This window comes from Drosophila sechellia, chromosome 3R (genome assembly GCF_004382195.2).
Source record: "Drosophila sechellia strain sech25 chromosome 3R, ASM438219v1, whole genome shotgun sequence".
NCBI lineage: Eukaryota > Metazoa > Arthropoda > Insecta > Diptera > Drosophilidae > Drosophila > Drosophila sechellia.
This window is the reverse complement of record NC_045952.1, coordinates 14,432,956-14,457,662: the sequence shown is the minus strand read 5'-3', so window position 1 is coordinate 14,457,662 and position 24,707 is coordinate 14,432,956. Positions and strand designations below refer to the sequence as shown.

Sequence of the window (24,707 nt, the reverse complement as noted above, 5' to 3'; positions counted from 1 at the left end):
TCTATTATTCCCGGAACTGGAGCGAATACCTGCCGAGCATTTTTAAAGACGCGAACGTGCCACAAGCGTATTTGGGCGAAAGTCTGCACGGGTTCAAGAGCTGTTAGTGGAATGTGATTTATTTGCTTATTTGTAATAAGTTATTTTGCTCACAAACATTTCTTGAGAGGGTATATAGGACATTGCAAGGTTTTGGTATTATTTGTGATTAAATTTTCGTGTAATGAGTATTCACTTAGTTGGCAATCCCTATTCGTTTTAGGACATCAAATAATCTGCGTTCTGGGTACTGACTCTTTATTTGCTCCAATTTTTCTTTGGTAATCCCCTAACAAAGTCCATTATCCAGCTAAATACCTTCGCCCTAAGCGTATCCTAAATTCGGCTTTTAACATAGAAAGCCTTTCCATTCGCATTTATTTTTTTGGCAAGCTTTTGTTGCCTTCTTTGATTTTGACGTAATGCTTTGGCCCGCGGTCTGTGACGCCCAGTGACAAAAGGGATTAGTTCTTTGTTGTCGGATGTGGATTGTGTGCGGTGGAGAAGGTGGTGGAGCTGTAGCCACAGCCGCCAATCGACTGACAGTTATTAATTGCCACTTGACGTGGCTCCGACGGAACGAGCAGCATCGGCCCAAACGAACTCGTGTCGCTGCCAATGCTGATACCAATGTTGGGGCTGATGGCCAAGACATTGCTGACACCCATCAGTCAGCCCGCCTGAGCCCGGCTTATGAGTAATTGAAATTGCGTGTAAATCCGCGAACGCGAACTGGCGCCGCGATAAGAGAGTTCAGTTCAGAGCAACAAAAAAAGCGGAATGAAACACTCCACTTTGGGCACTCCTGAGGTATTTATTTATAGCATCTTAAAAATAACTTATTTTACTCCTTTTTTATCGCCAACAACCGGTGTCTCTGCTCATTTATCACCGTTGCTAAAAACACTGATGGCGTAGAACTCGGGCACCCGGTAAACCTTCAGTCGCTCATGGCTAAATCGTCCATTGGTGAGCGCCTTCACATAGAATATGTCCTTTAGGCCGAGATTCTTGCGCTGCGAGGACTTCGTCTCCTCCATGACGAGACGTTGCTGCTTGGGCCGATAGCCATGCGATTTATCCTGCAGCAGCTTCACGAAGATGATGTCCTGGTCGTCATTTCGTCCTGCTAAAGTTCGCGCCTGGTAGAGATTCTCACGTGGCTTGGGGTAAATCAACACGGGTTGTATGGGCAACACCTGGCTGGGCGACGTGGGATAGGCCTCCAGTTCATCGGGCTCTGGGTCACGGAAGTGCAGGGCAGGAGCTGCCCAGGACATGCAGGGAAGGCAAGCTGCCAGCAGTAGGAAGCCGATTGTGTGGTTTATCTGAATAGGAGTAAATTTGATTATTTTTAAATGAGTTATTAATTATAAAATATTTTTAAATTGAATCGGTTCTTTTTAAATGTATGGCAACGAGGCTTAAATGAGTTTTATATATATTGGCCTTTATTAAATAATAAACACGTTCTTGGCAATTAGTTTAAATTTATGGGTCTTTGCGGTGCTTTTCCTGCGAAGAATTTATGGCTTTATTTTTGAACATTTTAAGGAAAGCTCAATTAATATATCAAATAAATCATAGCTCGACCAGCTGCAAGGAGAAGCAATTTATTAATTAAGTAGCCATATATCTTGCTAATATTTTAAATATATGTACATATATGCTAACAAACAGTTTAAGATTCCCTGCATTTTATGCTTCTGATTTATCACATTGATTTTGATTTGATTAATTAGAAGACCAATCCAAGATATGATAATTGGGAAAATCACAAAATTTATCTGATAATCTGAAAATCTTGTTCACCATTTAATTTAACACAACCACTTTTCGCTACGACTGTAAATGATTTATTGCATTGACAGATTTGTTTTATCATGGCTATTTGCATACTTAATCGGTCTACAAAAATCGGAAAATTAATTGAGCATTGTGACCAACCAGAATTGGGTTCAGTCAAAACACCATTTAATATTTGTTCAAAAGCTGCCAAAGTGACTTTATACTTTTGAGTCGGTTCTTGTGTTTGAATTACCGTTTTCATTGCGTTTGCTAAAATCCCAGTTCAAGTTCGCTCCACGAAAATCGAAGAAATATATATAGGTATATATATTTAAGTAAATATATATTTATTTTTGAACCTAAGCCGCTTTGCTTCGCTTGTCGGCACTTTGGCCCTTTTTGGCCAACAGCAACGGAGTATCACAGACGTTAAAAGCGGCGATCGAGCGCGGCGCGCGAATGTCAGAAGCAGACTGGCGTGCGACAAGGCCAAGTTAACTTCATTTACCGCCCGACGGAGCCGCCGGCAGAAGCTGAAGCGCAGTAAAAAAATATAAAAAATATACAAAATAAAAAAAAAGAAGGCCCGAGCTGGATGAAGAAAAAGCAGCAGAAGCCGCGCAGCTTCCAGCTGTCAACAAATTGCAAACGGTGGGCAAATAAAAACAGATGTCTGGCTTAACACTCATTAACTGCAGCAAGAACATCTACTAAATCAAGAAGCATTAAAAGATTAAAATCACATTTATTATGTCATTTTAATGGGAGCTAAAAGGAAAGAATATAGAAAAACATTTTAACATAATATTAGTAGTATTTTTCATAACGTAGTAAGGCCTTTTTAGTCCTAGTCCTAGTTGGATTCTGCAAAAAAGAAAATAGTTTTAAATATTCTTATAATATTTAATACATTTTAATTAGAACTAAAATTATATCATTAGCTTCATATTTATATATTTAAAATAATATTTATTGTTTGTAGAAACTATTATCAGTTCCAATCCTTCATGGCACATAGTCTCTTTAGATGATCACATACTCATTTAGTTTCCCGCCCATAGATCATCAATGGGTTAATAGATGAAGAAGGTCCGTGGGCGGATCATTCATTATTTGTGCTATTAATTGATCACTAGATCGGAGTGTCAAGAGGGTCAATGTTATCAGCATGCGATCGCGGATCAATCACCTGTGCTTGATGATGAGCTCAAGACTAATTTCCAGCTGCTTACATTTGTGTTTATCTGGTGGTAATTTTATGCTTGCCGCCAGTTGTGATGTCAAATTTATTATTATGCCAGTCGCTGGAATGGGAAGGTAAATGGAAAAAATCACCCAAACGGCAGAAATAAATTTAGACACGTAGAAATGCTTAATTAGCGAATAAATATTTGCGCTGGCTTGAGTTTAGTAAAGAGTTTTGCACACTTGCGGGATGATTTGCCGAGTGTTTATCTTCTGTCTATTTGCAGTTGAGGCTAACAATAATAATAGAAATTTCTAGTTAAATACATGTTTGTCGAGGGTTCTTCAGCATTGATTGCTGGCATATCAATCATACGCACCGTGGACCCGCGCTTGAAAATCAATTACAGTCCGATGCAGAAATAGAGTTAAATAAATAAGCAGACGTAATTGAGTCGAGGGCTAGCGCAGCACAAGGCCAAAAGCGAAATTTAATCGCTTTAAATGTGAAATTATGGCCAAAAAAAAATGGTAACGGAAAGAAAACAAATAAGCGCCAAGTGAAGCGCAAATAATTACATGCTTTATAGCATATGTATTGTTTGGTAAATCAAAACAGTTGTCGTCCGATTTCGCTGGAACTCTAATCGAGAAACGTGACTGATTAATTGCATCGCATCTCTAGCCCCCTTTTCCGCACTTTGCATATTCGATTTTGGGGGGCTTTCGTTTCGGACTTGTTTTCGCTTTCGGCCCGATTCTCGTTGGCCAAGAAGCGTCTGCCGTCTGCCTTTAATGAGCCCATTCGCATGCTCAGCTGGAGTCGTGTGAAAGGTGAAATATATACTTATGTACGTACTTATGTTGGGCAGCTCAATCTATTGGGTGTTTTTTGTTTTTTTTTTTTTTATCATCGCGCTACTGTTTGCGCAAGCTGGTGAATAAAAAAAGGGAAAGCTTTTCGATTTCGAAGGTGTCGGCATAGATGTTTTTTGCGGCGTTAGCCACAAATTGTGGTTTATGGGTCTGGCCAAAAGCCATGGGCGTTGTGGGAGTAACAGGTATCATATGGCTGCTCCCTAGTTAGTATTTACAAAGGTTAATCTGTAACTACAAACAATGAAAGCAATTTAATTCGCCACACTGCATACAAATGGGAATAAAGCGAATGAATAGACCATTGAAAATGTTCTTCGTTTTATTTAAAAGTTGGCAAAAAGTTGATTGAATAAAATCCACACAATACGGCTGAATCTGGCCTGTTTTTGCTAATATTTTAATACGATTTTGTTCTATGATTGTTTATTGTTACTCGTACATTTGGTCTTTTTATTATTTTTATTTAATTGCATATTTTTGCAACGTATTATATAATTCAAAGCTGCGAATAGGGAAGCAGCAAAGGTTATGGAATTATTCAATATTTTTGCTATATTTCCCATCTCCCCTCATTTGATTTTTTTTCGCCAATCTATTATGCAATATATTGTTGTTAGTGGTGGCGATTATATCACATTGCCGATGAAAATAAAATGTAACAAAAGAAGTTACAAAAATGTGGAGCAAGCTGTATGGTTTTAAATACATAAATCCAATTTATTGCCGCATTTCAACGCACTATTTAAAAAAATTTAAGGCTTTTTGATCTAACTATGATTTTTTTTTACTCTAACGAGAGTACAATTTTGTTTTGCGGCTTGTCCTCATTAAATCTCAATAAACTGCATCTTGAATATTAATCGCCTCAACATTATTCACTGCCAGCCATTAAACCCCGTGTTACGTTAAATATTCCGCTGAAAATAAATAATCCATATGGCTTTTTTCATATAGCGTCTGTTTTTTTCTTGTGAATTATTTTGATTTGCGTTAAAGCGCTGCCTGGTAATCCCAGTGGCCAGATTTAAGCGGATATTTCACATTCAACACCTTTTGCCATTGGATTGTTCGCTTTTTCGCACAATTTCAAGCCCCATTCGGGCCTCATTAGCATTGTTAATTGATAAGAGTTGGAGGGGGGTTTTCGGTTTTGGAAGGGCGAAATACAGTTTATAACGAAATAATCATAATTCGGTGGGGGAATCAAGGATGCCTGCGAGTGTGTTGGCATTATTATTCATGTAAATGAGCCAGTTCTGTCTTTGGCTTTGTGCAGATACCAAAAGCCAAAAGGTGCTTTACTATGAAATACGATGACAAGACAAACGGCGTTTGCAGCGCGTTTTTAATTACCATAATTACATAACTACAGCCACACTGCGAGCGGCTCACACGCACGCACCTACGCACACATACAAATATGGCCCGCGCCTGAAAGTATGCCGCACATTCACCTAGGACATTAAGGAGTAACCAGCGGGGGAATCTAGTGCTGACTAGAAAGAGCTAATATTTTTTACAGCTCCTATTCTTAAAATAATTCAATAAACAATATAAAACAGTGCTTAAAACTAAGAATGTAAATTTCAATATAGGAATCCTATTATGCGTTTATATCTTCATTTAATATTTTTTATAAACAAGTAGCTAAGGTTTCCTATCCAAACAGACAGCACTGAATCGTGCAGAACTGCTGGGTGGAATGGGGTCTGTCCCTTTATTGTTGTTATCGCATAAACTTAAATAGTTTTTGCCAGCCACTTTGCGGCTTTTAAGTTATTTTGCGTGCGCCACTTGAGCGGAGCACTTTTATTCGAACAAGGGTTGCCAGAGGTCCTCGTGGGTCGCATTCGGTGTGTGCCGGGGCCAAGGACCTTGAACGTGGGTGGGTGAGGAGACAGTGAGAGGCGGGCTTAGTGTCAGTGTTTGAATGTTTAACTGGCTCCGTTAATTAAATTGCCAGTCTCCGGTATTTTGCCACTGCCCCCTCCCCCCATTGCCTGTGGATACTTTTCCACCTTTTTCCCGGCCGCAAATTAAGTTAAAGTTTTTCACTCGCATTTACAGAGTTTCCCCTGTCCCTGCCCCGTGCTCCATGCCCCCTTTTCCACTGCTGTCTCCTGTCTGTTGCATAATTTGCACCCCAAGCTTCTTTGGGCCGGAACTTCCCCTTTGGCGGTCGCGTGGCGGCATACAAACAAAAAAAAACTTGGCTAAATGGTTTGCCATTAATTTTTCGTGGCATGCCGGTTATTAACCTACCTGCCTGTTACCTGTTACCTGCTATATACTTTTCCTTTTCACCCATGTTGCATTCATATTTTTGCCGCCTGGGCGTGGCATCCTCCTTGGGGGCGTGGCTGACACAGTTTGCGAATCAAAGCTAAAAATCACAACTGGATTTGGGCGGGCTGGAACTAATTGAAAAATTGCTGAACCCTTAAGTCTTCGTAAATTTACGGGAAATTCGGTTGAGAAACCACATGCATTTTAAATGAAAGAAATAATAGTTTGTAATTCTCGAAGTATAAAGCAGAATCCAGTTTACATAAAAAAATGATTCGAGTTTCTTGTTCTTCATCTTTTCTAAAGCTTCATTAAGCACCAAACTAAAATATTTTTTTATTATTCTATCTAGGTACACATATCTAATGCCATTACATTCTGAAAACTACATTTTCACCTTAATGCTCAAATAACACAGAGATACTAGTGCTCAAATGAATACTGTTGCTATCCAAATATTTAACAAAAATTAGTCGTAAACTGAGAGCATTTTTGCTCCGAAATAAAGCAATGTCTGGCATTAAAAGTGGTTGTCTCTTATTTTCCCCGCACTGCCTAGTAATTTTCTCGACAGTTTGGCAATTTGTTTGACTTAATGCCATTGTTGTTGACTCAGGTCGAGGCCTGGAATTCACGTGACTGCTCCAGCAAATGGCTTATTTGAGAATTTCAATTGAATTTCGGTCACATCTTGCCCATGTCTGACAATCGAAATGCACTTTGGCTTTCATAAATAAATAGGTTTGTTAAATTGTCCATGCTTCACCAACTCCACCACAGCCAGAGACCAGTCTGCATGACTGCCTCGAAAATCCCGCTCCACGGAGATTCTCGGCCAGTTTGTCACTGGATTTGAATATGCTTTCGATGCTCATCACGTGGCCGTCCAAAAATTGCCTACAGTTGAGCCACAAAGCCAGCGCGAATTGGAATGGGGACCCCGATGGGTTGGGGTCAGGGTTTCGAGATTTGGGCTCCCAGTCGTTGGTTCCCATTTGATCAAAGGCGCATTTAAGCAGCTTACCGCCAAATGGAGGGGGATTGAAATTTTCATGAATTTCCGTACATTGGAGTAATGAAAAGTATCGTACAATAAATGCGATTTTCTTTCCTTTACAAAAAACTTTTAGCCAACAATTAGCCGTACTGAGGAACAGTTTGTTGTCGTGTGCTTTTCAGCTGGACATTAATTGATTTTCGCCGTCAGTTTGATTTTCAATTTTCCGACGAGTTTCCCCTAAGCCCAAGTTAAATGTGGCTAAAAACCAGCAACAGCAGCAGCAGCCAAACAACGGTCAATAAGGCCAAACACAAAATCGAAGCAAAATCTCTCAACTTTGATTGCAAATTTCTTTTTCCTTCTCCGAAACATTTTTCAGCTCTATTCCCCCACAAAATCCACAAACAGCTGGAGCCTCGAATTTCGACTTTTTTCTAATTTTCCGCTGCAGTTTCGCTTGTTTATTCTTTTTTTTCGATAGCATACTTTTCCATTTTTCCTTGCTTCTCTGCTTTGCATGTTCAGAGGGGGATTTGGTGGAAATTTGGGAGTTTTGAATGAAAATACAAGCTGCAAAACAATTCTTTATTAAATTTTAATGAATATACAATTATAGTTTCAATAAATCTTATTAATTTATAACTCATAAGGTGCTTAAATTTGTTAAAGCACTGGTAATTTAAATAAATATTTTTGCATGTACTTGTATATTGATAGAAGTTTGTTGTTTAATAAGGGTCCAAATCATAATCCTTTTAATAAACCTAATCCGTCCCTGATTTCCATCATCACATACGATTTGCATTCCCCCATATTTTCTCATTTTTCCAGATTTAGAGGGTAGAGCACTTTTTTTTTGGTAGCCGGAACTGGCAAAAGTGTTGCTTGCAAATGTTTACAGTTTAGTTGTGCGGATGTGATAAAAACAATTTGATTGCAAAATAAACTGCACACAGCAGCCAACTAGAAAAGCGGACAGAAATGGTCAAAAAAGAAAAAGGCTTGGTGATTGGCGAATGGAAAATGGCATTGGCATTGGCATTTTTGGCAGGGCCCAGGACACACAGGCGAAATGCTCAAGGAAGAGAGTGCAGAGCACCGAACCGGAATGCGAATGGGAAATGTTTGATTGAGTCCCCGTTTGAATTGATTTCGGACATCAGCAGCCGGCAGTAAAAGGAAATTCTGTCAAATTTCAAAGAGAATGCAGAGGGAGCAGGGAACTGAATTTCATCTTATGCCAGGATTATTTCACTTTTCAAAGTTGTACTCCTACACACACTACGGATGAGTGATATTTGCATCCAAATGGTTTAACTGGCTGGCAGATAGTTGCATTTCATTTGATTCGTGCATCTAATTGGTAGTGATAGTGCTAGTGTTTCTGCCAAAAGTTAGGTAATTTAATCACTAACATGACCATAACAATAGCCAACTGAACTTTACTTAACTCGTGTAAAATTATAATCCTAAATATCCCTCATCAGCTTTAATTGGAATTAAACATACCAGTTAGACGAAACAGCTGTATATTGTTAATCCTTTCCATGTTAATCTCTGTCAAGTTGGACGTAGCCTGTTTTGCTGTCATTTTGTCCAACTGTCCGTTGGTCCTGTGGTCGTTTTGTCCTTCTGACCGCCTGTCTGTCCGATGGTAAGTTATGTGATTAATGGCAACGAAATGGGGGTGCCTTTTCTATGGGCGTCTAATTACATTCCGACCGTCTGACAAACGAAACGAGAACAAAAAACTCATTAACGCACTTGCAACATTTCCTAAATTTAATACTCATAATAGTTTCTCCATTTTCCCTCACGTCTCTTTGGCTTAGCATATGTACAAAAGTTGGCGAGAGCTTTAAAAAATATGGCAGGGTGATACTACCAATAAGTTGGATACCCTTAAATAAGTATTAAATTAAATATTATTATATTTATTTAAATAGGTAAAGTCAGAGCTGAGTTCAAACTATGTATTTTTGTTGACTATGATTTCAAACATGAAATGTACGAGTATGGGACATTTTTTTTATAGTGGCTGTTTCGAACATTTTGACGATACCATATACCCTGGCCTTTTACGAGGTATAAAAAGTGAATCAAAAGTGGAAATAAAACCCTGTGTACGTTGCTCATAAGCGTTAACTTTTCGGCGAGTGTTGCCTTTATGCAAGTTGCCTCAGAGAATGGGGCACGTTGGTGGGTGGGGCGGAAAATCCTCATGACTCCCCATTTTGGCATTACACATGAGCGACTGTATTTGCAGGAGCCACATGTTTTACATGAATCACAGTTAGTTTTTGGGATGCTTTTCCACTTTTCATGCCGGAGAGCGGGAAATGTGTCCGTGTATGTGTATGTATGTACATAAACCACAGACGTGACGACAAAGCTGCGGGTGCCCTTCTGCTCCTCTATGAATGTGTGCGAGTGTCCTGTGCGAAGTGACAAAAGCATTGACAGGAAACAAAACTGTCCACACAACAGCAACACAAGCACAAATACAGCTGCAACACGAAAAACAAATGCAAAGCCATGCGAATAAAACGCTGCCAAAGTAAACTTTTCTCTTTTCTCTAGCCAAGGATCATGGTCACGGTCGCCCGAACTTAAGATAAGATAAGGACCCTTGGATTCGATTCGGCTTCGCATTCGGATAGGGATTCTCATGTGGATGTGAATGCCAACTTTTATTGATGGCCGACCGCAAAGTTTGGGGGTCAAATCTCTTGGAGCGTACCATGACCTTTACAGAGTTGTCCCTTTGTCGAACTAGTTGCTCAAGTGGTTCTCGAGCCAGGAAAGTGGACTACAGCTTGAACAAGCTAATAAATTATAAAATGTTTGTATATTCTACTTAGAAAATGGTCAATAAAGGGGTAATATTAGTTTAAGTGTTATCACAAGCTAATTTAAATCTGAATGCCCCTTGCTTTAATTTAAATCGTTTGGTGTAACTATCTAATAATAATAATTCTAATAATTCTCAGTTATTCTATTATTTTAGTATCATTTGTTTGCCGCTTTAATAGGGCTACTTTACACATACACTTAACCGATTGAATCTCAGCTCCAATTAAGCATTTACTTTCGGTCAATCGAGTCTTCGGTCGTTCCGAATGAGTCAGCTTGAATGCAGGAACCGCACAGCACTAATGTTATCCTTATCAGGATCTGAGTCCTGCAGCCGTGTCTGCGGTGAGAATTGTGTTCCTCCTGCTGGTTTTGTGTGCCCGGCCAACTGTCAAGCGACTGTCAATTGTTAATTAAATGTATACCACTGGCAAAAGGCAGCTGCTCCGAGTTCACTTGATTTGTTTGACCCGCATATATATAATAAATATATCTATACACACACATATATATATATATATGTATATCGTCTGACTTTTGGGACCGGAACTTCTGTCAGTTGTGCACACAATTCTGCAGATACATTTATTGCAAAAGTTTGCCACGACAGCATCTAATTTGTGTGAGCTTTATGTTAATGTTGTTACGGCCCTGACAGTTTTATTGCTCCAACTAATAACTTAATTGACAATTCGCAGTCGGTGGAGTTGGTGGGTGGTGTGTGTGTGTGCTCGGCACCTGTTGTGTCGCAATGTTCGTAATTTATGAACTGAAACACAAATAATCGGCTCAATCGATGCTGCACAATTTGATTTATCAATTCTCGACGTTGAATAAGTGAAGTGAATAATCCCATGAAAGTCCGTCTATCTGTGGGTCTTCATGTGCCTAATCTATCTCCCAAATACTAATACAATTGGCTAAAACGATAGCAATATGAGTGCTTAAGAAAATGCCAATATATATATATACGAACTAAACTTCAAGCAACTATAACCACTGACTGCGGACTTTAAACCACTTGCCTTTGGGTGGGTCAACAGTTTATAGCTTGATCTTGCCTGGTCTGTGGATTAGGCGGCAACAACTACAACAACAGGTGGTGCCTCATCGCCCCCAAATGTTGCCCCTCTCGCTCTCTCTTACTCCTCACCCATCCCTCTCTCGCTTCTGCGCCCTGAATGCGATGAGAATTCAGCAAAATTGGAGAGCCTTTCGTGGGTTGAGTTTTTTTCCTGCCCCCATCCCAGATTGGATGAAAGCGAAAAGTTGCGCTCAGTACTTTCGGCTCCTTTGTGAGCTGGAGTGGCCGAAATGAAAACCGAGTGGGGACTGCACTTGGCATTTTCTGATTACCTTGCCCCGCCATTTTGACGTAGTTCGTAGTGCTCTGTGGCAATTAAAGCCGGGTTTTTTTCTCGGCTATCGTACCCAGCTCGATTCGAAATGATGAACATAAAAAGCCTTTTATACAGCCAACTTGCCGGTTTCGTTGAATATTTAAGGGGGACCAAATTAGGCAAATCCTTGGCAGAAATTAACTTGACATTCGGCCAAAGTGGGGCTATATGAGAGTACACCTGTGCACACGTATGTGGGCTCTGTCAATTGGCCCCAAATACGGAGCAGTTTTGTGGCACACATCAATCAAAATGCCATTTAGTCCTGGCCATGCCAACAGATCCTGTGGGCCAGTCTATGCGACTTGGATTTCGCCGTGAGCACGACACGTGTTGCGTTTTAAAGTTGAGCACCGCTCTTCCTCCTTTTTTTGAAGCCCTAAGCTTGTGTCGAGCAACTATCAACAAGTTTGCTTGTTTTGTTTGTTTGTTGCTTTTTTTTATATTTTCACTTCTTTGCAGGTGGCTGGGGAAGTTAAGCCCAAAAGCTGAAGTGCTTCACGTGTCGCCAGATTTTTCCTTGAACTAGCCTGGCTAATGAAAACAGCCACTGCCGAAATAGCAACCAGAACAAAGGGCAAAAAAGGGCGGTAGCCACTTTCAAGACTGGGCGTGGCTGGCAGACATCTATCAACACTTTTAAAACTTTAAATGAGTTTTCGAGCGACACAAACTTTTCCTGGTGGGGCACGAAAAACCACTCAGAAAAAAATATAGAAAAGCTAACTAAAGGAGGCAATTTACAGGAAAAAAAGGCGTGACAACTTTTGTTTTTTGTCTGCTGTTTCTCTTGAAAAAATATTATCTATTGTTCTGGTTTTTTCATGGATTTTTCATGCTTTAAAGTATAATCACTCTTTAGTTATTTAGTTCAAAAATATGTAACATTTATTTAAAAAGCTATTTGGGATCCTACATTTGCGAATAACACACTGATTTTCTTCTGCGTGGACACAGACTGAACAAAAAGCGTATTTGAACCGCAAAATCGATGATAAAAGACCAAGAGCTAAACGATAAACGAAAGTACGGGAATAGCCCAGAAAAAGAAGCAAAATGAAATGGACCACGAGCCAGTGATTCTGGCTCAACAAATGCCAAACAACCCATGAAAAACCAACAACGAGCTGCGAAAAAGCACTGACCAGCAACAAAATATTATGCCATATATACGGAATTTACTTATTTAGAGGAGGGACATTGCAGTTTAATCTATGCAAATCCACAAGAAATCTCATTTTGCGGATTTAAAGTTGATAAAAGTGTGTTGCAGCCAGTCCGTTTGATGATGAGGTTGGGACGGCTGACAAAAAAAAAACCCTCAACGAAAACAGGACAAGAAGTGCTCCCACTGAGTCTCTGTATGTCTATGTGTGTGAGTGTGTCCTGACACACAGATTCACACCAACACCAGCACATCTATTTTTATATGGTACAATACCCAACGCTTCGTGTGAAATTTCGTGCCCAGAGAACTCAATTCTTCTCGAGCAGAGCCCCATTTCCTTTATTTTATGCATTATTACGGAATTTTTTATTTTTATGCCATTTTTATTTTCTCCTTGTTTGTCATTGTTGAGTTATTTTTGTGCTTGGCTGCGGGGTAGCCACCTACACCTCCACCCACTGTGCCTGCCCACTGTGCCTCCTTAACCCACTCAACCCTTTAACGGGGTCATTAAAATTTACAATTCGCCAAGGGCAAGAAACTTCACTGCACCGGAGAATTCGTTGGCCTTATTTCAGATGCAGTCAGCTGGCGTTCTTCTTGGGGCTACAATTAATTTATATTTTGGAAAACATTCGTGGTTGAGTTGCTGTCGGGTTCGTTAAGTGCTGGAAGTTACTCGAAAGTTGTTCTTAAAAGTCTGGGCGGGTTTTCAAACAGCAGCTTGACTTTGGAAACTTAATTATCTTGGAAACAGCTAAGTATGTTAATATAGCAGGAAAGGATTACTGCACTTCTAAACGTGGGAATTATTAAAATATTATTTGCATTTAATGTTTTTATAAAACCTATTCCATTTATTACATTTTAACAAGACTGCTTTCTTACTGAAGAATTTTTTTGTAATATTTCTGTTTTAAGCTTCAACCAGCTTGCTGTTGGTTTTCGAGAACTGTACTTTGCTATTTGCAAACTCCATTTTGGAGCCAGTGAATCCTTTGTACATTTTAAGCAGCCCGACACCTTTCAAGCAAGCTGATACAGGATATTTTTGTGTGGCTGCCACCCATTTGCATATTGCATTCTCATGGCTCCTCGGTCGTCGGGACTTGTGTGATGCAAATGGGCAGCTTAATGCCCTCTTCGGTTCAATGACTCCATCCAGAATCAACTGGCAAAGTGTGTGTGTGGCTGTTTGGATGTGTGTATGTGTGCGTGTGGTTAAAGTGCTTAATATGCTGCACATTCTGCTCGCCGGCGGCTGCTTGCAGTTCACAATTTTCAGCTAGACTGCTGCTCGAACTGGAGCGCCCGACACCAGCTAGCAAAAATATTTGCCAATAAACACAAGCACACAGAGGAGGGGGGTCCAAAAGCCGGGACGTAGGTGAAAGTGGCGAAGTTTAACCGCAAAATGTCCATAAGTTTCATGGCCAATGGCTCATCAGCAATATCCCGACTCCCGGAGACGAAGGACAATCAGTCAGTGACAGGACGAACAGCTGCTCCTTATCTGTTCGGTTGTCCTTATGCAGTTTGGGCCAAGTTAGCCACACTCTCTAAGCCTCACATAAGTGAAAGGAATTTGGGAATTTATGTTTGAGCCAAACTATCGTTTAATTGAATTTTAGCTTTCTTTGGCTATTTTTTGGCCAGGGCATGTTTCCGTTTAATTGAAATTCATTTTGCAGCTGCCTTCTGGCGTTCTCTGTTGAATATATCTCCTATTTTTTTAATTGCTCTGTGGCATAACGATTACAGCTATAAATGCCCACAAAAATCCGACCAAATGGCATTGCGTTGCTCGCTGGTTTTGCTTTTTGTGTTTTTTGGTGGTTCATTTTACTATTCACTTAATCCTTTATTGCTACAAACTGATGACAAATGCTGATCCCTTGGGGCCGTATAAAGGAAACGGAAATAGATGGGGCAAATTGTAAATCAATCAACAACACATTGCACACTCCACTTCACACTGATGCGAAATTATTTGTTGTTTATTGTTTTGTGCGAAAAAAGCTTTCAGGGATTATTTAGTTTATTACTTTAAATAAATTGGTTTTCATTCTTCCAAAGGGGATTATATGGCAGGCAGAGAAAAAAACCAATCGATTACTAAACGCTTAAGTGTTTAACTTTACTAGCTTTCCAAATATATTGAATATATATGTACATATGTACCATAAATTATTATTTTAGTTGGCGTGAATACTTTGTAGTGAATTCTATGTTATTTGCCATCACCTTCTTAGGGAATTCTGTCAAACTTGCGCAAAATTCCGAATACAGCAGTGCAAAGCAATTGCTTTTGGGATTTATTTTTATTTTTACTTTATTTGTGTTTTTGAGCTGCATAAAAACAAGTGAAATTTCCTCGCATAGGTTCACATGCATGCATGAATAAATATTTTATTGCACTTGGGGGTCGTTGGATCCTCGTACTTTTTGGATTGCGTCGGGGAAAGCTCATAACAAGAAAGTTTTGTTTTTAGGATTATTATCGGGACACACAAGCTGTTGACAAACTGGATTGTAGTATACTCTAAACCAAAGTAACCGTTGATATTCAAACCGAAATGTAGACAGCGAAGGAGAATTTCATTGAACAAAGAATACTTTTCCTGCTTTAATAAAATTCCTCTCTTTTTGCTTATGAATTTGCCGTTTGTTGCACGAAGTTTTGTGGCAAACTAAGCCACACAAAAATCCCAAATGCGGGAGTGCTGACCAAAATATCCCAGAACTTTAGAAGTTGATGCCCTTTTCTGGCTGACATTTCCTTTTAGCCTTTAATGGAATCGTAAAGCTGCTGGTAACAAAATGTTTGTTTCAGTTTTTTTCTTTTTGTTTTTTTTTGTTTTGGCAGTCTGGCAGCAAGTTCACCCAATTTAGGCCACACTGCAGAAAATCATTGCTAGTGCGAGTGCGAGTGTTACTCAGAAATTACATAATTAATCATGTAAAAGTTGTAGCAATTACAGCTATATAAAATAATATTTTAAAAACATAGTTGTTATTATTAATTAAATATTTAAGCTTTAATTAATATGTAGAGCGAAAGTTTTGTGGCAAAAAGCGAGCTGAAGCGTTTGGTAGAACTAAATAAAGTGTTTAGATTAAACAAAATTTTCATTTCAAAACTTGAATTAATTTTTCTTGCTGTGGTGCAGTCGGATGAACACCCAGCCCACACCAAGCAACACCCACACTGGAAACGCACGGAGTACTCCGATTACGCCGTCAAGTCGCCGTTTGGCTGTTTGTTGCTCATACGCAGCGTTGTCGCAGGGCGGATTTCTGCATTAATTAGAGCAACGGTTGCGCGGCAGCGGAACGAACAGCGAGTGGCAAATGTGGAATCGCGTGCCTGGTTGCATGCAAGCGTGTCGAGTCGCGCGACTTGACTTCTCCATGTGGCAATTAAATGGCTGCATTCGAATATTCATTAAAACCCAATTTGCAGTGGAGGCGCACATCTGGTATTTTGGCATTATGGCAGCTTATGGCAGGTCAACTGAAGGAGCAGCCGGTGGGCCACCATCACCGTCCTCGCCTCTGTACCAACTTCCTTTGACAGCAGCCTTTTGCTGGAAACGAATCTAAAATTCGCACAGATGGTCGAAAAATTGCAAAAAGCGCCAGGAGCAAAGTGGAAGTTTCGCAAAATGCGAGAAACTTAAGCGGCAAAAATGTTACGAGTATTCACAAAAAGACGCTGCTTAATTTGAACAGCTGAAAAGTTTTTGGGGGCATCACAAATCTGCCGGCATAATTATTATGAATTATGCAGCAAATAACTTGGCTCTGTTAATGGACTTGCCCAGCGGCCAGACATCCGCAGACTTCCTTTTCCCCTGACAAAGGTAGTGCAACTAATTGACAAATGATGATAAAGTGTCTCGGACAGCGCCTCCAAAAAAAGAGGCCTTCGGTCTTCAACTTGGCAGTACTTTGGTCCCTTTTATGGCACAATATTTTCTTAACGTGGCTGGCCGAGTCCGAGGGAATTCCTTGGACGCAGTTTTCCACGTCTGATAAAAGCTTTATTTGTGCTGACGGAAACGGATGTAAACTGCCACACTGAATGGCCACCGACATGACGTTACAACCAGGGTGGGTGGTCCTGGATGTCCTGGAATCCGCCGAGGAGTGGCAGTACTACAACAACCTGGCCAGCAACGGGCTGAATAAATATTTGTGCGCATTTTGGCCCGCAGCCAGGGTATCAACTGTTCGCCAGCCGAGCGGCACTTGAATTTTTTGATTTATGGAGTGCCAAAATGCGTTTACCTTTGCGCTCCATCTCCATGTTGACTTTAAAGCGTCGAATTAAAAATCCCATTATATGAAATATTCAACAAGGGTTTTGCCCCGAAAATATCGACCCTTCTGGTCCACTGAATTATGCAGGACTCTCTGCCCCTCTCAAAACATAATTGCGAATATTATAATCATCTAACCATCCTCCCATCGCCCACATATTTCGCTGCCGAAGTGTCACAATTTCGGAATATTTTCCTGCCTATCTGCAGTGGCAAAAATAAATGCGGTCCCGCCACCTGCTAAGTGGCCTATGAAATATTTCCATGGCTAAAAACCGGGACAAATCAGAATTTTGTGGCGAGATTTATTAGGATTTTTATGTGGTTTTATGTTTACCAAGAAACATTGTTGCAATTAAACTGGCTACCTTAAATTTCTTGAATTTTTAGAATTTTAGCTGAAAATTATAAAGCGCTTCCTTCGCTCAAGAGATTTTTGACTTATAGTGAAGCTTTCTTTGTTACGTAGTTTTTTTGTTTTAGTTTAAACCTGGTTTTATTGTGCATTAATACACAAGTATTCCCCAGTTGAGGCTAATGCAATTAAAACCCTTTCTTACACTTTCTCTTACAATTATTTGTTCCCTTTTGCCAAGGTAAGATATCTTTTTCTTTGCCTAATTTACGTGCTAAAATATTTCAGGCTGAAAATGAACTTTTCGCATTTTTGCTTTCCCCACTTAATTGGCCTAATTTGTATGTATAATTATAAATTTTCGTGTACTTCTTGTGTAAATTTGAAACCTTTGCGAAAGGCCTAATAAATTGGCTCAATTTGAATCCCTTGGCTCGGCGGGTGAATATTTCAGCCAAGAGATTCGGTATCCCAGAGGGAAAATATAGTAATGGTTTCAGTAATAGCACTGAAAGAAATAAGAGAGTAAAATATGAAATAATTTCTAAAATCCATTTGGCATTTAAGATAGGTTGACATGGCTACTTATTGGCTCAATATGTAAGCTTGTCTGTTCCATCCGATGTATGGATATGCTGAGTTTCCTGCTAATCAGCTTACGTATTTAGCATATATTAGCATTTCCCATTAATTTACTATTTCGTGTGCGTGTGTGTATGTGTGGTGGGCTTTGGCTCAAATCTGGAATCGCAATGGAGTAGTATCGCCCTCCCCTAAAATTGGCCCATAACCCCCCTGTGCGTGCCTGCCATTTAATTAACTGCACAGACAACATTTTCAATCTCTGCTCCACTCGACTCCACAAACGCAACCCGATTGCGATGTCATTTCGAGTGGGAATGGCAGTCCGAAATGCTGTTATAATAACGCAAACAAGCTGTTGGGCTCACAAAATGTAATCCCCAGTCTGTGTCTGTATGTCGGCGGCACTAAAAACTAATTGAAATTGCCATATTTCATGTATAATATACGAGAGCTCGGCTTTATGGCATCTTATGCCATAACATAAAATTTGATAATGCCATTCGGATTTTCACAGCATTAGCAGGCGAGTGTCGTCGTCTCCTGCATTTCGATATTAAATGGCACATTATTTACGGAAAAAATCATGCAGACAAAGATGATCTTAGCATCGTTCTGGAAAAACACTCGAAAAGCATGCATTATTTGTATTTGAATGGCTTAAAATTGAAGTGCCATTACCCAGCGCAAAAGAAAAACGTTCAAATAAAAACTGGTTAGTCGTACTATAAAAAATTTGCGAGACATATCACATTTAAATTTTTAGCGATATTGGAATGAATGCAGACAATGAAGACCATTCAGTAGATTATATCCATGCGATAGGGATCACAGGGATTGGGTGCTTTTCCTCGCCGGGGCATCTCAGTGATTGGTATTGGTGGTACGGCCAGGAGCATTTTGCGCTTCCTTTCGCTCTCCTTTAGACCATCGTCTCCGACAAAGCCACCTTTGGGTGGTCTAGGTCTTTTGTCCTTGCCCTCCTGCGGATTCCAGGGACGGACCAGTGTACCCTTCTTCTGCAGATACTTGATCATATTAATGCCCTTCTTCTTCGCATCCACAGCGTCCTTCTCCGCCTGCTTGGCGGCCTTGGCTGCCTCCTCGGCTGGCTTGAGGAATCTCTTCGGATAGCGTACTGGTATAGGCTCGGATTTTTCTCCTTTTCCTTTGCCTTGTCCTTGGGCTTTTCCGACGGCTGCGCTAGGAAAGCCCTTCCAGGCACCACCGCCAGGTCCGCCGGGGCCTCCAAGGCCACCCGGGCCGCCGCCAGCTCCTCCGCCTCTGGCTGACCTTCCGCCACCTAAGACACCTCGAGCGCCCCCGCCTCCTCCGATTCCTCCACCATCCCCTCCTGCGCCAACACCCCAAGCTCCTGGCACCCGAGGTCTGCCGCAGGGCATTGGATTGGGGCCATGTGGTCCGCCACCCATCATCCCAAAGACGCCATCCTCGAAGACCATTTCTCCCGGCCATCCGAATGCCGTACCCATGTAGCGATCGCCCACGGCGCAGTCGAAGCCTCTGTAATAGGGAGGAATTCGGATGGGATACTTTGGAGGTAGTGGCATCTGGTCTTTCTTGGATGTCTGGGTGCCATGGTTAACGGTATCCGGCAAAGGCGGCTGGCATGGTTGCTCCGTTCCTGCTGGCGGAGTGACATCAAAGTCAAACTCCATGTCGCTTTCGCTGGTATCCGTGAGCACCAGATGGTCGCCAGCTGGTGGAATGCAATGGCGTCGGCACTCCCTGTTCAAAGCCCTTTGCAGATGAACCTTTTCGGTGGGATCCCTGCAACGGCACATCATCAATGTTTGGTGACAGGTGCACTTGCGGAATCCCTTGTCCTTCAATTTTCTCTTGATCTCACGCAGGGCTACTGCCATTTCGCTCTTCACAATCCGGAAAGTGATGGGTTTCTGCCGCATACCCAAGGGAGCAAGAGGACGCAGGGTGATGAAGATCTCGCCGTTCTTCTTGCAGATATTCAACACCGGTGAGGCAAGCTCCTTTTCCCGCTCCAAAGTCTCCGTATCCTTGCATTTGGCGAACGCATTCTCTCTGGCAGGTTGCTCCAGGAAGAACTTCATCAGCTTCTTGATGGGCTTACGAATGGCACCCGGACGCCAGCCCAGCTTTTTGGCCTCCCAGCTTTTGCTCCAGGCCCAACCATGTCGTCGCGACACAAATCCCGATTGAAGGACACATCGCTTGTGTCTGCCGGAAATATGACCCTTGTTGTTAGGTGGAATATAAGGTGGTTTCTTGGGCGCTTGGTTCTCCTTTTTGGATTCTTGTTTCTCAGGCTTCTCCGTTTTGGGCACCGCTCGATCGCAGTTCTCGTCCAGTTCGGATAACTTCTTGGTGTCCTTGATATCGTAGAGATCGCGCAACTCGGAGAAAACTTTGGCCAAATAGGGTCGACAGTCCTCGGAGCTCTTGTTTACCACACAGTAGTCCTCCGATTCCTTCGGCTCCACTTTTGGACACTTGGGAGCCACCTGATCGCTCTTAAATATATCGGCGCACATCTTTCGAATGCGACAGTGGGCACACATTTTGCCGAACTTGCAGCTGCAACGGCATGGTGGACACTCATCATCGTCGGCTCTATCTTTTTTGGCCTTTTCACAAGGATCCGTGCAGTAGTCATCCACGGTGGATGGTCCCTTGCCCAAGTACTCGAGCAGGATCTGGTCGGCCGACACCTTCTTCTCCTTGTGCCTATCCTCCACCACGGGCATGGGTTTGATTCCACACTTCGGGCACGCTGCAAACTTAGGCAGCCACGACATATTGGTCAGGCAGACCGGACAAAAGCGGATGGGCTTGATGTCCGGCTTCTGTCCATCGCAGTCGGCAATGGGAACCGGCATTAGGTTCTTCTCGCAGAAGTCCGGCTCGTGATCTTGGGTGGCGGGCAGGTAAACGAAGCATGGCTTGTCCGGTTTCTCGGGCAGCTCAAGAAATTGAGGAAGTTCAGGTTGGCACCAACAGGGGTTCATGCCAAAGTTGTTCGCCTCGCCGGGACTACGACACGGAGGCTTGGGAGGCGGCATGCCGGTCTGTTTGGTAATGGAATCGATCATCCGCTCGTACTCGATTGCCATTTTCTGTAAACAAATCATTCGAATTGAATGTAGAAAATAAAAAAATATATATTTTTAGTTACCTTAAGTTCGCAACACGCTGGTATCCCAGATGCGTTGTCCGTCATCATATTGTATGGCTTTATACCACCACCCTGGCTGCGATATCGATCCAGGTCCAGTCTGAGCCGCTCGTCGCCTTCCTCCGCCTCCAAATCATTTTGACATGGTTCACAGGCACTAGGACACACCTGCGATTCGCCCATTACGAACATAATATCCTGTGCATTGATGCTCCTGTCCATGTTACGGGCGCACTCGAGCTCAGGCTCACTGAAAGGGTAAGCAAATATAAAATTAAGTGGAATACTTAGCAAAAAACATGTATGCAAGTGAATATTTTGAATTACTTACTCAGCAATGCACATGACGACCAACCGGCAAGAGAACTCCAGTTTGCCGGTCACCTCGCCGCCGGCAGCCAAGTCAATGACGTCCGAGTGAAGGATATCGGTCATGTCCTTTTCGATGGAGTCCACTACGCTGGGGGGGAACGATGCCTGTCCAGAGCCAATCATCTTCTTGCTGTACACCACGCTGAAGGATATCCCACAATCGTTAACCATCTTACGAATTTCCTTTGGGTCCTTTTGAAGGGAGAGACCGGCGTTAGCCTTGAAATCGCTAACATTTATCTGACTATTGGTGAGAATAAGTGGAGTTTTGAAGAAGTTTGCTGTGACTTCTAGCTTCGATGGATTGGTGAACTCGGTATTTGCGGCCTCCAAATGGTTGACTATAACATCGAATACGAAGACGGGGAGGGGCTCTTTCTTTGGCTTCTCCTTCTTTTCAGGTGCTTGATCTTCTGGTTTAGGGTCTGCAATAGCTACAGCTACGGACTTCTTTTTGGGTCCCATTTCGATATGTTAAATTTCTACTGTCTGTCTGGGCTTTCTTTTATGGAGGAACAAGTCTGAGTCATTAAAGTTCCAATTATAATGAATTTTTTTACTTTAGATTTTTGAAATAGTATTTTACGACTTACTACACTAAACTTTACAATAAAACTGAGGTGGACAGTCGACACAGTGTTCTGAATATAAAAACAAGCCCAACTCTGACCAGTTTCAAATGCAAAATGACTACCAAACACTTATGACAGAGATCAAGGCATGTTTCGTTTTCGTTTGAAATTCATAATTAGTACTTCCAGTTATTCGATTCCATTTGCTTATTTGCTTTCTTTGTTTCCCCAAATCTTAAAATCACAATAGGTTTTCGATAAATCGAATATTTTATTAGGATATGCTGCACTGAAGGTGTTGAACAAACACTTCGTTTCTTTCCATCAAGGTCTGCATTGGGCTCCTTGAAGGATTCAGATAAGTTTTTAGCCAGAATGACCATGAACACCATGTCCTACAACTGGACCATGTCCTACAACTGGACCGTGTCCTACATGTCCACCGTGTCCTACAGGTCCACCGTGTCCTACAGGTCCAGCGTGTCCCACAGGTCCGTGTACTACAGGAAGATGGCCAAGCTCACCGGGAGTTGCCAGGACGGTAGCCAGGGCAATGAGGAGGAAGGCACACAGAGCAAAGAACTTCATCGTTTCAAAATTTGATACACTTTGAGCTGCTGGAAGATCTTATATACCTAATATCGTATATATATTTTTTTTCATTATTTTTTGGGTCACGGAACACTAAATTATACGAAATGTATTTCAAGATATAGGTTGCCCGTTAATTAGCGATTATGAACAGGTGCGATCATTGAATACCGGTCACTCTTGTTATTTCTGCATTTGTTTGTGCAAACAAGCTTAATCATATTATTTATGGCAACTGTTCTTTGTATAAAAAATATCCAAGTTTTGAAGCCTATATTTAGGCTTTTAAGTAAATGTAAAATAGGTTTGCTGCAGAATTTGTTTTATTAATGCTCGTCGTCGAATTGGTGGTGTAAAATAATCTGTGTATTTGTGGAATTTCATGCAACTAATCTGATCCTCCGATTAATTGCAAAACGTCCAGGAATATGTTCATCACATCCATGTAAATATTTAGGGCGGCGAATATGTACTCCTCGGGACTAATGGAGTACCTATGCTTGCCTCCCATCATCAATTGTGTATCGTAAACCAAATAAACGGAGAAGAGCAGAGCGCTCAATGAGGCATATATGGTGGTGACCATATGTCCGCCCACGAAGATGGTCACGATTCCAAAGAAGAGCAGTATTATCAGGCAGCTAACCAGGAGGCCACCCATGACGGTAAAGTCGTAACGCGTCTGCAGGGCAAACAGGGTGAGTCCAAGGCAAACTGACGCCGTGATTAGCACGGCCATGAAAATCTCCATTGGGGCATATCGGCAGGCTGCCACGCCCAGTAAAAAGGACTCGGCTATCGTGAAGGCAGATAGAAAGATGAAGTTGGCTGGGGTCTGACGACGCAGATCCTCATTGCAGCCCAGAGCCACCAGTGAGAAGACCACTATTAGGATGGCCACCAAAAATATCCAGGTGCTGTCTGCCACCATCAGACGCACCCGGTTATCAGCAGTAAGCGAAACTATAACCACCAGGGAAGTGATCAGTTGCGCCAACAGGATTAGGTACACCTTGCGGATGAATCCCCGCCGGATGCTGGCGCTGCAGAATCCCAGGCCCTTGTCCGGATCATCCCGTTCGATTTCCGATCCGTAAGCTGGATATCTTCCCAGGGGAATACACTCTGCCTGGTGGCTCCGATTTCCATACTGTTGTACTGGTTCTTGCACAATATCCAGCATACTGTATTGTCCCGGGGAACAGAACTTTCAAGTAACTGTTAATGCTTAATTTAATTACCTTAATCGTAAATTTTAGTACAGTATGACAGAAGAGTCAACGTTAAATGGAATCTATTTCTTAAAAACGATAAATCATTCTATCATGTTTAGTAACTATCATAACCATAACTTTAATTTCATTTCTTTAGAAATAGAATATTTTCCAATACTGTCTTAGGATAATAAAATTAGAAAATGGATATAATATATGATATATGATAATGTATATAATTAAAAAACAGAGATATTTTTGTGCCTAAAGACAATAATGTTTCGTCGGATTCCATGAAAGCTATATGATAAAGACCGGTTTTAATGAAATTAAATCCGAAATTATATTTGGTCAGAAAACTGGTGTACAACGATTAATGATCAAAAGGAATCTAGGTAAATTTATAACATTATATAAATTAATAACTGCAAACCTCTGCCTGAAATCATTATACCCTCTGCAATGGCAGACAAATAAATACAATAAGTTGTGCTGCTAAATAGAATATTTATTCAACATCGATTTATTCCAGTATTCAATTAGCTTTCATCAAATTATAAATTATCCTGCAGCCTTCTTAAGGTTCTCGTCAGTGATTGCACTGGTCTCCGGAGAACTGTTGGCCTGGATGGCAGCCAGGATGGAGAGCAAAAAGAAGAACAGTGCGCAGATCTTCACCTTCATTTTCGTAACTTTAATGAATGCAGTCTAACAGTTGGCATGGTGCTTTTATACTACCGTTTGCAGTTGATTTGGACCAGTTTATAATTAATATTTTAATTGTGCTATATAATTAGCATATTTAATCAAATTCGTACGCTCGTATTAATAGAATTTCAGCAATATTTTGAAAACAAGTTGAATTGCGTCACATTAACACTCACAAAAATTTGATACCTTGTTATTACAAAATACATAAAATTGTACAT

The 24,707-nt window shown here is 41.3% G+C and overlaps 5 protein-coding genes across 5 annotated transcripts; all 5 read right to left on the bottom strand.

Annotated features, from left to right (window-relative positions):
- Positions 1-833: 833 nt before the first annotated feature.
- On the bottom strand, positions 834-2,355 carry LOC6606435. Its single transcript, XM_002031203.2, has 2 exons — positions 2,081-2,355; positions 834-1,367 (listed from the first exon to the last, which is right to left on the bottom strand). Exons 1-2 carry the CDS (start codon positions 2,087-2,089, stop codon positions 921-923), a joined length of 456 nt encoding a protein of 151 aa, XP_002031239.1. The 5' UTR covers positions 2,090-2,355; the 3' UTR covers positions 834-920.
- Positions 2,356-18,563: 16,208 nt separating this feature from the next.
- Positions 18,564-22,125, bottom strand: LOC6606434. Its single transcript, XM_002031202.2, has 3 exons — positions 21,361-22,125; positions 21,030-21,279; positions 18,564-20,970 (listed from the first exon to the last, which is right to left on the bottom strand). The coding sequence occupies exons 1-3, from the start codon at positions 21,864-21,866 to the stop codon at positions 18,658-18,660; spliced, it is 3,069 nt and encodes a 1,022-aa protein (XP_002031238.1). The 5' UTR covers positions 21,867-22,125; the 3' UTR covers positions 18,564-18,657.
- A 99-nt stretch (positions 22,126-22,224) lies between these two features.
- On the bottom strand, positions 22,225-22,578 carry LOC6606433. The gene has a single exon (XM_002031201.2). It carries the CDS (start codon positions 22,559-22,561, stop codon positions 22,340-22,342), a length of 222 nt encoding a protein of 73 aa, XP_002031237.1. The 5' UTR covers positions 22,562-22,578; the 3' UTR covers positions 22,225-22,339.
- A 301-nt stretch (positions 22,579-22,879) lies between these two features.
- LOC6606431 (protein lifeguard 1) lies at positions 22,880-23,835 on the bottom strand. Its single transcript, XM_002031199.2, has one exon. The coding sequence runs from the start codon at positions 23,745-23,747 to the stop codon at positions 22,953-22,955; it is 795 nt and encodes a 264-aa protein (XP_002031235.1). The 5' UTR covers positions 23,748-23,835; the 3' UTR covers positions 22,880-22,952.
- Positions 23,836-24,265: 430 nt separating this feature from the next.
- Positions 24,266-24,479, bottom strand: LOC116801661. Its single transcript, XM_032722557.1, has one exon. It carries the CDS (start codon positions 24,460-24,462, stop codon positions 24,340-24,342), a length of 123 nt encoding a protein of 40 aa, XP_032578448.1. The 5' UTR covers positions 24,463-24,479; the 3' UTR covers positions 24,266-24,339.
- Between the last annotated feature and the right edge of the window lie 228 nt (positions 24,480-24,707).